Raw genomic sequence first — 15,645 nt, forward strand, 5'->3', positions numbered from 1 at the left:
TCCCTTCTCAATCTGGTGACCCAAATACTTCACTTCTTTCTGACAGTATTGTAATTTAAGTGGAGACACTTTATGACCATTCTTTCCCAAATGGTTCAGTAAGGCAATCATGTCATATTTACCCTCTTCCTTCGTTTTTGGTGCACTCAACAAATCATCAATGTACTGTACCAATGTCGATTGGAAAGGCATTTCCGATGACTCCAGGTTCTTTTTCAAGATCTGATTGAACATGGAAGGTGATTCCGAAAACCCTTGAGGAATTCTACACCAACAGTAACCTCAATGTAAAAATGTGAAACAAAAGAGAAATTGACTATCCTCGTGAAGATGCACAGAAAAGAAGGCTTGTGACAAGTCTATTATGGTGAACCATTCAGCATCACAGGGTATCTGAAACAAAATCACGGCTGGATTTGGTACTACGGGACAACATTTTATCACAATGTCATTTATTTTTCTCAGATCCTGAACAATCCAAACTTTCCCACATGGCTTTTTCAATCCCATTTTCAGGGAATTACATGGACTGCTAAACACCTCTTTTAAGACCCCTTGGTTTATGAATTCTGCAATTATGGGAGCAACCTTCTCAATGATGTGCTGTGACATATGGTACTGGGGAATCTGGGGAAAAATTGCATTCGGCTTCACCGGACCTTTAACTGGCTCAACTCCCTTTATCAGGCCAATGTCTTTCCCTGTCATATCCCACACTCTCTCTTTAACTGTTCCTTGCAGTCAGGAGGAAGATCTTTTAACGGGAAGACTGGAAAGAAACTAATCAGAGGGTACTCCTCATTTATAGTCTCATACTCTCTCTCTGGAGCTGGGTCATCCTCATCATCACTGTTCATCTGTATCTCGATTCCATCATTTGAGCAAGTAATCGAGTACCCTGTTTTACACAGCAAGTCTCTTCCTAGTGGGGATACTGGACTTGAATCATAGACTATGAATTTATGTAATCCTTTAAAGTTGCCAATTTTAACCTGAACCGGTTCTGTGATTGGATTGGTCAAATACTGATTCGCTACTCCTACAATCTGGACTGTCTTTCCCGAGAGGGGCAGATTTGGAACTTCTGCAGTTCTCACTGTAGAGCATGTAGCTTCTGTGTCATCCAAGAAGGAAACATTATGACCCATTACTTTTCCCTTCACATATGGACCCTTCTGATCTACTTCCAAGGAAGCTGCAAGCACACATTCCTCTTTATCAGAACTCTCGCTCACCAGATCATTGTTTATTCCATTCTCACTGTGTTGCGGAAATTGGTGTACTGTGTTATTACTCTGGCTAGACCTCTGACTTGGGACCTGTTGAGGAAGCATCACCTGCTGCTGTTCCTTTGGGGCTTGAGGTATTTGGATTTGCTGTCTAGGTGCTATTTGACCCTACTGTTTCAATGGCTGCAACTGTGTCATATGCACACATGGCATTGGCACCTGCTGCATGGGTTGAAAATTTTGCATCTGATTCCCATTATTTTGGAAATTTGGATTAGGACGTCTCATTCTCGGTCCTCTCATATTTTGGAACATATGTACCATCATCGGACACTCCTGCTTCCAATGTCCGATTTCTCCGCAAGCGTGATAAGGTGACACTCTCTTTATTCCCTGCACATCATTCTGAACCACTGCAGTACCCAAATCGGAACTACGGTTTCCGTTTCCAATTCCTCCCCCACCTCCACCTCTCATCTGATTTTCAAATACCACATGTCCCTGCTTTTGCTGCGAAAAATTGCCCTGCATTCCTGTTCGAGCCACACTAATCTGCATCACCATTGCCTTTTCTTTCAACTTTCTCTGCTTCAACTCAATCTAGTCACTACAGTACTTTGCATATTGCAATACCTCATCAATCGGCTTTGCTTGCCAGCATATCAAATGGCTCTTAATCATCTGGCTAATACAGGTCTCAGTCCTTCCACAAATCTAAACACAAAATGAATCATGTCTTTCGGCTCGATTGTCTCTGTACCACTGTAATGCTTAAATGCCTGCAACATTCTCTCATAATACGCATGTATTGACTCTTTTGCTTCCTGAGCTGTCCTGTCTATTCTCTTCCAGTCAATGTTTTTGGGTGAAATTCTCATTTTCAAAAATTCAATCACTTTGTAGGAGTATTTCATTACCTCGAGAGATGGTGCACCTGTAATCAGATCTCTCTCTGGTTCCTTTGTCGACCAATCTATACTCCTCTTGCACTCAATCCATAAATCAGCTGGAACTACTATCTCTAATAGAGTGTTCAAGTCTTCCCACAGTCATTTTGTAAGTTTCATGAACCTGTCTGTCTGCTAGTACCATTCTACTGGTTTCGCTCTCAAACTGGGATAGTCATTTGTAAAGGACAGAATGTCACTTCTGCTCTGAGAGACATGAACAAAATTCCCTCCTGGATTCTCTCTGATTGGTAAAATTTTCACCGGATCCTTACCTTTCTGCACATTTGCAGTAAGATCCTCAGAATCCCTTTTCCTTTTATCTCTCTTCTTTACCGTCTGCCTTCCCACTTCTCTAATGCTCCCCATGTCTGTACACTTTGGAGTAGCTCCCTAAGTTGTGCCGTCATTCCTGCAGATCTCATGTGTTCAAAATCTTTTGTGTCAAAATCTAGCCTGTAACTCCTCTTCAAATGCTTTGTCTTCCCTATTTCTATGCTGTATTTCCCTGCCAAGTTTGCTAGCTTCTGATGTACCTCGCTTGCCTCTCTTGTAATTTTCGGGCACAGATACCTCAGTTCTGCTTCTGTGTAAGATTCAAGTCTGTTCACACCCATAGACCCTTAAATGAGCTCACTCGCTTCCATCCCTAGTCTCGTATAGTTCAAGTTCTTCCCTGGGAGCACTCTGTGGGGTATTCAGCTTGTCTAACCATTCAGTCAATTGTTGGGCAGTCAAACCTTGAAGCAAAGGTTGCACAACTACGTTTGGAGATTGCGGTGTCAGTAATTTCAGGCTGCGACTAACGTTCGACCCTGTTACCGTATCCAGAGGAGCTCCAAATGGACTAATGTCTAGCACTGATCTTATTCTGTCAAAGGTCTGTCCCACAGTAGAGACTATTTGAGTATTCTCACCGAGTTCTCCCCTAATTGAATTCTGACTCAGGACTCCCTGTCAACTTGTACTGTTACTCTCCTGACCAAACAAAGATACAATTGGGCCAATGGTGACCGGTACAGATACAGCATCTGGGCTTGGTCTGACATTCGGGTTCAGTGGGTGCGTACGTCCCGTAATCTGGCTCATCAGTACAGACATATTAGTCTGTGTCCCTGTTATAGGAGTTTACTTTGGCATTGCTTGTGACTGCACTTGAGGCAGTAAGAGTGGAGTCGGCTGTGTCTGAACCAATGTTGGTTTCAGGAAAACCTGTCCTGTTGGCACTATTAGGTTTGTGGCAGTTTCCACAATAGGTACAGAAGGGTAAATTCTCGGGACATTTGGCTGTGGCATCTGGTTTTGTGCTACCGGTGAGTAAGTACATTAAGACTGCTCTGCATTGGGCTCTGTGTAATGCTAGGATTAATCTGCACTGGACTTGTTGTTGTGTTAACCTGTGTCGGTGTTGAAGGGTTTACACTGGTGTTCGGACCGCTCTCTTGTTCTGCATATGGTGGGGGACGATTTCTCAATAACTGTAAAATAAACTCATCATCATCTGACTCTTCCGCAAGTGTTAAGGATATCCTAGACTCCGTTGATCTCCATTCCCTATTCTCGGATGGGCTTCTGTTTATCTTTCTGTTGGCTTTCCTTCTCGCTCATTGTACTGAGTTGTTGTAGGAAACAATTTAATCCCCTGTAAAGTCTTTGTTCTCCAAAACCTCTGATCGGTGTCCCATCTAGCCTCCGCTAGTGTCTTCTCTGCCTTTCACATTCTCCTCTCAAACTTCTGTTGCTGTCTGGCTACTAATTCCCAGCTTGCTAATGCCTTGAACTGCTCTTGTTTTGGAGGAGGTTTCAAGCCATACAGCACCATCCTCAAATTCTCTAAGCTCCTCAAATGAAGTCCCTCATTACAACATTGGTGGTAAGTGCCGCTTACCGCCATGCTGACTGCCGCCAACATACCGTGACCGTGGCGGTATACCGCTATGGGTATTATGACCCACACATAGAAATCCGCCACTATACAGACACCCACACAAGTCCGCCAGCCCAAAGGTCAGTGATAAAATGGCAGTACCAAAACCCACACTGTTACGCCAGCAGAAATACGCCCACAGCATCATGACCCACGAATCACTGCGGTGGTCATTCAACCGTGGTAAACCATTGGTGGTACAGATCACCGCGCTCAAAATACACACACACTAACAAAACAACATCACATTGGACAATTCGAACTACACACACCTGACACACAAACACACACCACACCCACAACACTATAAAACACACACCCACAATACCCACAACCCATTACGACCCAAAGATTTTGGCAAGTGAGAGAGAGACAAGCAAGGAGCACCCACTGAATCTGAGCCACAAAACACCATCACCCATACACCATCCACGCACCTCACAGCACACACCCCAACACAGCAACCCACACACCCTCACAGACACCACTCACACTACACCCATGGCACCACAACAACACCCCAGATTCCCTGAGGAGGAGCTAAGGGTAATGGTGTAGGAAATCATCCGGGTAGAGCCACAGCTATTTGGATCACAGGTGCAGCGGACATCTATTGCAATGAAGATGGAGCTATGGCGAAGAGTCGTGGACAGGGTCAACACCGTGGGACAGCACCCAAGAACAAGGGATGACATCAGGAAGCAGTGGAATGACCTACGGGGGAAGGTACGTTCCGTGGTAGCAAGGCACCAGATAGCAGTACAGAGGACTGGCGGTGGACCCCCACCTTCTCCCCATTAATACCTTATCCCCCACCCTACCTGCATGACATCACAAACAACAACCCCTACCCTCACCCCCATCACCCCACCACCTCACACATACCCCACCATCACAACCCACCCACTCCAACACAAAGCCCTGCATGCAACACCAATGCATGGACCACCATCACAGACCTGCATGGACATCCATCACCACAGCATGCACACTAGTGACAATCACTTAGCCAAACCAAGTACAACTCACACAAGCCAAAGCTGCCTTGCTAATAACAACCATAGAAGGAAACATATCCATGCACAAGATGGCACACACAGATACAATAACACTGCATTTACATCCCCACAGGACCCCCACTTTACGTCTCCTGAGTGGAGGTGCCAGCAACATTCAGTCCCCCCCCAAAGAGGCCCACAGTGATGACAGCAGCTCTGCACACCTGGATCACGTTGACCAACCTGGCCCATCAGGGACCTCTGGACCGTCGGTGACCCAGCCACAGTCCCAACCCACCATAGAGCTTCCCCCCTCAGGAAACACCAGCACAGCACCCACCCAGCGGGCCCATCCCTCTATCTCCAGGACACGTCAATCAGAAGTGTGTCCACCACTACAGGGACCCCAAGAAAACCCACAAACACAGGACGATCAGGGACCTGGGGTCAGTGGCAGTGGGTGCACGGTTCAGGGGACAGAGGCACAGGACAACAGGGAAACTGGGAGGACTGCTGTGCGACAGGGGGAGGACAGGCCCAGGGAACCGACTCTCCACGAGGAACTCACCAACATCCTGGGAGCATACCACCATTCCCAGGAGACCATGGGCCAGATACTGGCCAAACTGCAAGAGACCCAGCAGCTGCAGGAGGGACAGTACCTGGGGATCAGGGAGGACCTGAGGGACATCCACACCACCCTGGTCACCATTGCAGGGGTGCTGGCAGACATGGCCAACACCATGAGGGAGGCAGTGGCAAACCAACGGGACCCTGACACTAGCCAAACCGAAGAACAGCCCTCCACCTCTTCCGGCGCTAGTGGACAGGAGGCCCCACCACAGGACCAACAAGCCACCAGCACCCACCACCTGCAGAAGGAGAACCACCCCGCAAACGGTCCCTGCGATCCAGGCAAAAGCCAGAGAACATTGCCAACACCCCCGCCAGGATTGTCACCCGTCTGTCCCACTCTGTCACCCTGTCCACCTTGAACTGCCATTGCTCCCCTTCCTATGCCCCCTTGGACAATGCACCTGTGACACAAATAGACTGGACTCTACCCTGGACTTTCCTCCATCAGCAACCCAGCCCATTGCAATATCCCCTCCACTTATTATCACAGAAATAAACACCCTTGGAATAAAATCAAATTTGGAGTCTGTCAATTCTTTGACAAATATATTAGTTTCTCAAACTGTAAACATTGCAATTCAAATGTACTGTAATATTTACATAGGTATGACCTGTAGTGGGCAGCAGTAAACACACCAGGAGCCAGAGGGGGGCACACAGATCTGAAAATAGAGATGCCAAAGGGTACAGTAAGTGGCCATAGAAATAGGGAAATCAGGCTGCCATGTTCAATGTCAAACACAAAACTGCAATGGAATGCGACGTTACAGTGTCTTACCTGTGTGTCACTGGAAGTACTGTTGAATTAGTGTACTTCTGTTGTCCACATCTTCTTCCTCAGCTTCCTCTTCATCACTGTCCACAGGCTCCACCACTGCCACACGACCATCCCCAGGCTCATCCTCCTGCGTAAAAGGCACCTGGTGTCTCAAGGCTGTGCAACATGCAACGATGATCTGGCACACCTTCTTGGGTGAGTAGTAGAGGGATCCACCTGTCAGATGGAGGCACCGTAATCTGGCCTTTAGGAGGCCAAAGGTTCTCTCAATGATCCTCCTTGTTCGCCCATGTGCCTCATTGTAACATTCCTCTGCCCTTGTCCTAGCATTCCTCACTGGGGTCAGTAGCCATGAGAGGTTGGGGTAACCAGAGCCACCTGCAAATATTTGAGGGATACCTGTTGGCCACACACTCACCCTTAGGGCCAAACCCACACTCACATACCTACATCAACTGGGTGGGGACCATGGGCTCACCTATTAGCCACACCCTGTGCCTCTGGAGTTGAGACATCACATATAGGATGCTGCTATTCCTTAAGATAAAGGCATGATGCACAGAGCCAGGATACTTGGCATTGACATGGGAGATGTACTGGTCCGCCAAACACACCATCTGCACATCCAGAGAGTGAAAGCTTTTCCTATTTCTGAACACTTGTTCATTTCTCCGGGGACACACAAATGCAATATGTGTACCAGCAATGGCACTAATGATGTTGGGGATATGTCCCAGTGCATAGACGTCAGCCTTCACTGTGGCCAAATCCTCCACCTGGGGGAATACGTTGTAGCTGTGCATGTGTTTCAGCAGGGCAGACAACACTCTGGTCAGCACGTTTGAGAACATAGGCTGTGACATCCTGATGTCATGGCCACTGTCACTTGGAAGGAACCACTTCCCAGGAACTGGAGCACTGACAGGACCTGCCCTACAGAGGGGATACCTGTGGGGGGGCGGATAGCTGAAATGAGGTCTGGCTCCAATTGGGCACACAGTTCTTGAATTGTGGCCCTATCAAGTCTGCAGATCAGGATAATGTGCCTGTCCTCCATTGTCGCAAGGTCCACCAGGGGTCTGTACACAGGGGGATGTCTCCATCTCCTATTCATCTGCAGCGGTGGAACTCTAGGGTGAAAAACGGTGAGCAGAAGGTCATATTTACACATATGTCATAATTAATATTCAATTCTTCCTTTACAGAAACAGTATGTGAACTCATAAGTCAGTTGATGTACCAATGTCTGCTGTGATGCAGTTAGGTGCCATAGTCTGTGTCCCCCTGAAATGGCGGTTGCCTGACCTGTGAGGAGAGACAAGTGGAAATGAGGTAATTCCGCTGGCGTTGTGCGCTGTTGAGGTCGGTGGTCGACGGCCGCCGTACAACATCGCATTGGTTATCATTGGGCTCTATGTGTTGAAGGAGCCAATGGCGATGTACGCCGGCGGTGACGGTACGCACCGCCGCGGATGTGACCACCATTTTCTATCTGTGCACTCACTTGCTACCTGACCTTCAACACGAGAGGACCTACACTGCAAGTGCTGCTGTGACCTGTGTCTGGAAGCAACAATGGCTCGAGTGTCTGGGGAAAGGGCAACTGCCTTCACTCCCGAGGAGTTGGAGAGACTAGTGGATGGGGTCCTACCCCAGTACACTGTGCGCATGATGCATGGGACATGAATGTATGGATTGCTGTGTGTTTAAGCCCCATGTGGGGGGGGGCTGAGGGGTCCTGGGCAGAGTGCTGCATATATGTTGGGCAATGTATGTGTGTAAGTGGATGGGGGGGATATCTTGGGCCATGAGTATACCAGTCCGGACGGTATGACTAATACCTTTTTCTGCTGTATTTTTTCCTGCAGGTCAGCGCCCATTAAAAAAAGGGTATTTGGCATGCCATCGCCAAGGAGATGCGGACCCTGGGGGTCTTTAACAGGCGGAGCACCCACTGCCGCAAATGGTGCGAGGACCTGCGCCACTGGGCAAGGAAGACGGCGGAGGCCTAGCTGGGGATGGCCTCCCAACAAGAAAAGGGTGCCCGTCGTACCCTGACCCCCCCGATGGCCCGTATCCTGGCGGTGGCCTATCCAGAGTTGGATGGGCGCTTTAAGGCATCACAGCAGCCACAAGGGGGTGAGTACAGATTCAGAATCATGACTTTGCACGAGTTCAGGTATTACCTGGGTGGGGGATGTGGCCTGTGGGTGTCCCTAGGCCAGGGCGATCATGACAGGGTATGTTCATTGATTGGCAAGATCAGATGCACTCTGACCCCAATAGTGTTAATGGGCATCTAATACTGGGCAGGGTCCTGTGGGTTTCAGGTGTGCAGCTAATGGCATCAGCATTTTACCCCATGGGCTGGTGACTAGCAGTGTAACTGGTAGTGCATGGCCTAGTGCATAGGGCTGTTCCCTGTGTGTTGTGTATGCCAACAATAGTGTTGTTGCTGACATTGACCAAGTGTATTCTCTGTCTCTCCCCCCTTTTTGTTTTGTCACCCTGTCCTTATGTGTATTAGCACCATCTGGCGGAGGAGCAGAGGCACCGGCGACGGAGGTAGTTGCATCCCACATGGGACTGGAGGCCGAATCCACCGACAGTGAGGGCACCAGTGGGACGGAGGGCGAGGGGAGCACCGCGACGTAGACAGGAGGGGACACTACCAACAGCGACTCCTCCTCAGATGGAAGCTCCCTGGCGGTGGCGGACACCTCTGTGACCACTCCAGCTACAGGTACATCCGCCACCCCCATACCAGCACCGCCCTCCCAGCAGCCCCTTATTGAGTTGCCCGTGCCCACTCGCCCAGGAGGGTGGGCATCTCCTTCGCCCCAGGCACCTCAGGCCCTGCCCCAGTTAGCCCTGCTGCCCTGAGTGAGGAGGCTATTGACCACCTGAGATCCATCTTTGTAGGGCAGTCAACCATTGTGAATGCCATCCCGCGGCTGGCAGCCCAGATGCAACAGACTAATAAATTCCTGTTGGGTATTTACACTAGATTGGGGGCCCAACAGAGATCGATTCAGGCTCTTGCCTCCTCTCTGATGGCAGCCATTGTCCCTGTTTCTACCCTCCCCTGCAGCTTCCTCTTCCCAGTCCCATTCTCCTTAACCCCAACCCATCCCAAGCACACAGCCAGACGAGCATGCACACAAGACAACACACAAGAGTGGTACAGGCCAACACAAGCACCACACTTCATCCCACAGGCACTCACACAAACACGATCCAGATGCAGACACAACAACATCCACTAATTCCACTGTCTCCCCCTCCTCCTCCTCCACCTGTCTCCCAGTTCCATCTACACTCACGCATGCATGCATGCACTACATCATCATCCACTACCAGCATCATCACCACATTAAGTAGAACACGCACCTCACTGGCAGACACCTCCACAACAGCCATGCACACGTCCCCTGTGTCCTCTCCCACTGTGTCTGTCCCCCCTGCTAACGTACACAAACACAAGCACTCAGACACCCAACAGCCATCCACCTCACAACAGCATACAGGCCATGCACCTGCTCCCAAAAGCAGCAGACAGACACCTCCTACAACCACTCCCTCTTCCTCCACTTCCAAACCTTCTCCCACTTCCCGCCCCAACGTCCCTAAAAAACTGTTCCTATCCACCATTGACCTCTTCTCTACCCCCCCATCCTACACGGATGGGCAGGGTAGGAAGAACCCAGCCAAGCACCTCAGCCACACAGTCCACGGGCCTAGTCGTCATCACACCCACTCGTGGTGGAAAAGGATCCAGGCCACATGTCCTGAAGGTGAAGAAGCCTGTACCAGCAGCCTCAAGGGAAAGCAGCCTGCCCCAGCTGCCAGAAAGACCAAGGAGCCTGCCCCAGTAGGCAAGAAGGGAAAGGAGCCTGCTCCAGCTGCCAGAAAGACCAAGGAGCCTGCCCCAACAGACAAGAAGGGAAAGGAGCCTGCCCCAGTAGGCAAGAAGGGAAAGGAACCTGCCCCAGCTGCCAGGAAAAGCAAGGAGCCTGCAACAGCAGGCAGGAAGACCAAGGGGCAGGAACTGTGACGGAGCCCCTACCACCAACCATGGTTGTACAGGAGTCTCCCCGCCCCAGCAGCACCACCACCACCACTGAGCAGCCGTCCAAAGTTCCAGGGGATGGGCAGGAGCCTCCCCCTGCAGCACTGCCACCACCACTGAGCAGCCGTCTGAGGTTGCAGGGGATGGGCAGAAGCCTCCCCCCACCAGCAGCAGCACCACCACTGAGCAGCCGGCACCGCCGGTGGACGGTATGTAATCCTGCCTCCATGGGCTGCTGTGCGGCCTGCCCCCTGCAAATCCAGTGGATATGACACCCACCTGAGAGACTGTGACCTTGCACTCCCCAGGATCAAGAGCACAGGGCACGATGCCCCCTCCAGAACCAGTGGGTGAGACACCCGCATGCCCAACACTCCCCAGGACCATGTGTGTGTCACTCTCATTTTCCTCCCTCCCTCCCTTGTGTGCTAGGCGGATTTACTCACCGTTGTCATCTTCGCTGGTGTTGGTGTTCGTGGTGGAGCAGAACGTAGAAGATCATGGGGAAGACATGCAGTTCAGGCTTCATGGCGGCGTGGTTGTTACCTGGGTCTCAATTGGTGAGTCCTTTCACTTCTGAGCTCAGTTTCCACCAAGTTTTTGATGTCGTTAGTACCACCACGGAAAAGGTGGCGGTTTGCAGGGTCATAATATGGAGGGCGGAACATTGACTTCCGCCTGGCTGTAGGCGGCTACTGCCATGGTGGCTGTTGTTTCCACCCCGGCGGTCAGTGTGGCACATTGTCTGTCTTTCGGAGATCTTTCCGCCATGGTCATAATTTGGCGGTAGTTACTGCCAGCCTGTTGGTGGTATTACTGCCCCTTTAACACCAACCGCCATGGTTGTAATGAGGGCCTTAGTCTCAAAATCAAATGGAAAGCATACAGAAACAATACTGGCTGCCCAAATCGCCTAAAGAATCGCAATTTAATCAAAGGTTGGTCTGGACCACTACACATTCTAAGGTTACAGTACAAATCAATGCAAGAATAACTGCGCAAAAGAAATGACATACATTTAGATTCAGCAAAGAAAATACATCAACTGTTATTAAATGTAGTTAGCATCATCAGAGAGTACCCTATCTAACCTTCAGATTAGAATAGCATGCATGGGCTTCATCCAAAACAGTTTAGTCAACACAAATTTGGAAAACATCTAACTATGGCTCTGTCAAAATTAAAAGTTGGTGCCTAGGGACAAAAGCAAATAGACATAACAATCATTAACATTGTCTTATACCTTGCCTCAGTATGGTTCAGCAAGCTGTGACAACCTTTGTCAACTGGACATCAGTTTGGTCATCAAGGCATCAGAACTCTGCCTTAAAGTTCAGGAAAGCAAAGTCTCTCTATGCAGTTCAGAAAAGGATAACATCTACGCTCAAGAAGAAAGGGGAGAATGGCCTCTCTCTGGGCAGTTCAAAAGAATAGGGCTAGTGACATATCTTCTCTCGGTGCAGTCTTGCTATGTTAGATTTCCTAAAATTACCTCCCATGTTGCTATTGGTCAAAGAATCATACGTTTACGTTTAGTCCAGTTTAAGTAGAACCCCAAATATAAGATTTTACTAGTCCCCCGTTCACATGTTGATGATTGGCTCCTCTTCTCCTGTTCCCGTCGATGGGCTAGTCAGGTAACAAATTTATATCAGCTTATACTCCAGTCAGTGCATCCATTGTCTTCTCCTGGGAAGGCCGCCTTTACACACACTAAGTTATACAATGGATCCCTAGCTAGTACAGCATATTCTAGCAAGCAGTTCTCATGGGAAATAATTTCAGCTACTATCATTTGATCAATGCAGTGATTAAATCACAAATTAATTCTCTAAGCAGCCATTTTATAGTTTGCCTAAGAAATGCAGCTTGACATGAGGCCGTGCAACTAGGCCCAAGACCTCTCTAAATTAAGCCCTATAATTAATAAATCAAGTACCTAATACATAACCATTAATATGACATACTACTACATTAATCCAAACTTGAGTTCAGCATTTTACATTAATAAGCAGGTAATAAGTACACTTTGTGATTATTGATGGTCACTTAAGTAGGCACAATTTCAAATGCGTGTATCATTTTTTTTCTCCATTAACTCATTTTCTATGCAGATTCAGCACTCAGAATACATTAATATTTATTAGTAAAAATTCTGCGTTAACAGGGGCAATGCCTTATTCTGACGGACACCAGTATTTGGGCCAGATACTTTTAGTGCCAAAGATGACTGTTTTTGTTTTATTGCTGTTCAGTGCAAGGGCGTTTGCATTCATCCATTTGGTGACATTGAGGAGGCAGTTCTTTAGATTGAGTTGCAGTTTACTTGCATTGTCTTTCAGCCTAATGATCCACTGTATCGTCAGCATAGATGTGGAAGTAGACTCCAAATTATTCTATGAGGTTAGCCAAAGAGGCCATCTAATAGTTAAAAAGTGTAAGGCTTAGCACTGAACCGCGGGGATGCCAAACATGATAGGCTTAGGTGAAGATGTAAAATTGCCTGGTGTCACTGTTTGGTCCGGACCGCAAAACAAATTGGACATCAACCCTTGACTGATCCCGATATTCCGGACGTCTCAAGCTTTTGGAGTGGAATGGAGTGGGAAATGCTATTGAAGGCTGCAAATAAATCTTATAACATATTAGTTGCCACTCCATTCCCATCGAAGGTATCAATTACTGCACTATTGTGAGATATCCTTGATGATACAACATCTCAGATTAGTTTAGGGGATAAACAAACCTGCTTCAGAACACAGTATGCGGGTTGTGGGCCACATTTTCATCCTAGTAAGAGAGTTCATTGAGTTTGTTTCTGTTGCCGTGATGTGTGGGTAATTTTCTAATAGCAAGTTCAGATCCTGCCATAGTTGCTCACTTGGGTATATGCCAGATGCAATGTGCAGCATGTAAATTTTGAAAGCATATATTTTAAACTCGGTAGGGTTAACACAAATGTTCATTTGTTTGATTTGTATAGGAAATAACACCTATCAAAATATGACAGAAGCTATCAGATTGTGAAGTGCATTGCGTCGATGATCAGTTCTCAGTAGTACACTAGCGGCAGGAAAAACAAACTTGATGGGGCCCGCAGTAAGCGGACAGTGTCAGACCCGTTTTACCTAATCCCAGTCTAGGGAGGCGGTGGGCAGGCTCACACAGGCACTCTGGATTCACACATGAGATGACTGGTGGTACTACCAATTGAATGTTGTTACAATGCAAATCATAGCACAGATCTGTTCCCCTCAAGCATACCGATTGTGATTGAAAGAATCAGAGGACAAACAGAAACGGAGGAAGGCTTGCCTCCCCAAACTACACTGACTCCCTGAAGGGCAGGCTAACACCCCTTTCTCTTGTAAAATATGTATCCCTCCACTAGCACCTAGCCTGAGGTGTAAGGGGTAAACCCACATCCATCTACTAAGACCCAAATCAACATCAAAGAAAGTAATCACAACCCCACTCCCAAGCCCACCAGGGAGCCAGGGAAGGACAGACCAAACACCGGAACCAGCACCACACAACACCAAGCAACCCAACCTGGAGGTTTTGGTGCACAGATCACAAGAATAACTCAGATGAAAAGCATAGAAGCGGCCCAAAAAGCCAGCAAAAGCGGGGACACTGTCCATAATTGAAACAAACTTCCAGCAGCATGGAGGACATGTCCAACCAGGGCTTCAAATGGGAAACAGGAACTCCCACCCAGGTGTGGGAAACACGGGGAAACTGCATCCCAGATAAGACAGGCAAAACAGGAGGCTTCTTGATAGAGGCAGTCCTTTGCAGGCACACTTTGAAGGAGAGAACTTCAACCATTTTACATTTAGGTAGGCAGGTGTACCTGCCTCCAAGTTGCCTACGATGATGTATGATGTGTACAGTAATTATGATGTTGTAAGTACTAGGCTGAGTAGGGCTGCCCAGAGCAGGGCTGTGATGGACAACAGCAGTCTGAGGAACTTTGTTTCTTTCTGTTCATTGTCCATTCTCCCATATGGTTAATCTCAGGCATCCACACTGTGTATCTCTAAGTGCATCCCAGCTGTAATTTTCTCCACCCCATGACTTGATTCTTCTCTAGCCTAAATACTGTTATCTGTAATCATCTGTGATGCCTTCTCTATGATAATTTTCTCACTTCTGTCTTTTTAGCAAGCAACGTCACATTGAAGGCCACTTACCATGGATTTGACACCTCCCTCTATGGATTTAAGGGTTGCAGCACCACAACCTGTGAGGGGGTAGAGAAGCTGAAACAGCTGCATGTAAGTAACCTTCTTAACCCAGGTAACATTAAAATGAAACAGAAATCAGTGTCCTGAAGAAGCCGGAGGCATATGAATTGGTGAGCAATGACAATACGTGTCCGCAATGTGCATGTGAGTTATTCCAGTAGAATAATCTGTATTTGCTGTAAAGGGAGCATATTGAGTCTTGTAAGACTTACCATATTATGATGCTTGTTAGATATAATAAATTGTTGGTTAGTCGTAATGAGCTCCAAGTAAGGATGTTGGCCTGACAAGTACCCGGTGCCAGAAGGCTGTGTATCTGGCGTTCACCAGACACATAGCGTACTGGCACAGTGTACTCGCTGAGAGAGCACAGCAACAAAATATCACCTTGACTGTAGAATCGTAAATCCAGCTATCCTTGTTTCTGGACTGAAACCTCTACTGCCAGTCTGTCTCTACAAGGCGGGTATGAGTTCTGGACATAAAAAAGAGTTCAAGAGGCAGTTCGGATTGTATAATGTTTTTAATCAGTAATTGTATTCAGGCATCATAAGTGTAAAGGTGCAGTATTCAGAGCACTAAACACCCCTATGTTGGTGTCCAACGACTAAAGTAGAGAGTCACTATGGCCCTCATTACAACCCCGGCGGTCTTCCCAGAAGACCGCCGAGGCTGCGGGCGCCAAAATACCGCCATTGCTGGCGGTATGTCTGGCTCCCTATTTCGACTTTTCCTGCTGGGCCAGCGGATAGTAACAGTGTTGCCGTCCGCTGGCCAAGCGGAAAAGCCACATCAACATTGCTGCCGGCTC

At 48.2% G+C, this 15,645-nt stretch overlaps 1 protein-coding gene across 1 annotated transcript in view; it reads left to right on the forward strand.

The window, feature by feature from the left end:
• LOC138293867 (guanylyl cyclase C-like) overlaps positions 1 to 15,645 on the forward strand; it is a 695,267-nt gene that overhangs the window by 49,496 nt on the left and 630,126 nt on the right. The window contains exon 2 of the mRNA XM_069233168.1: positions 14,752 to 14,864. Within this exon, the coding sequence (XP_069089269.1) occupies positions 14,752 to 14,864 (113 nt within the window). The remainder of the gene's footprint in view (positions 1 to 14,751; positions 14,865 to 15,645) is intronic.

The sequence above is a fragment of the Pleurodeles waltl genome, chromosome 4_2 (genome assembly GCF_031143425.1).
Source record: "Pleurodeles waltl isolate 20211129_DDA chromosome 4_2, aPleWal1.hap1.20221129, whole genome shotgun sequence".
In the NCBI taxonomy this organism is placed as follows: Eukaryota; Metazoa; Chordata; class Amphibia; order Caudata; family Salamandridae; genus Pleurodeles; species Pleurodeles waltl.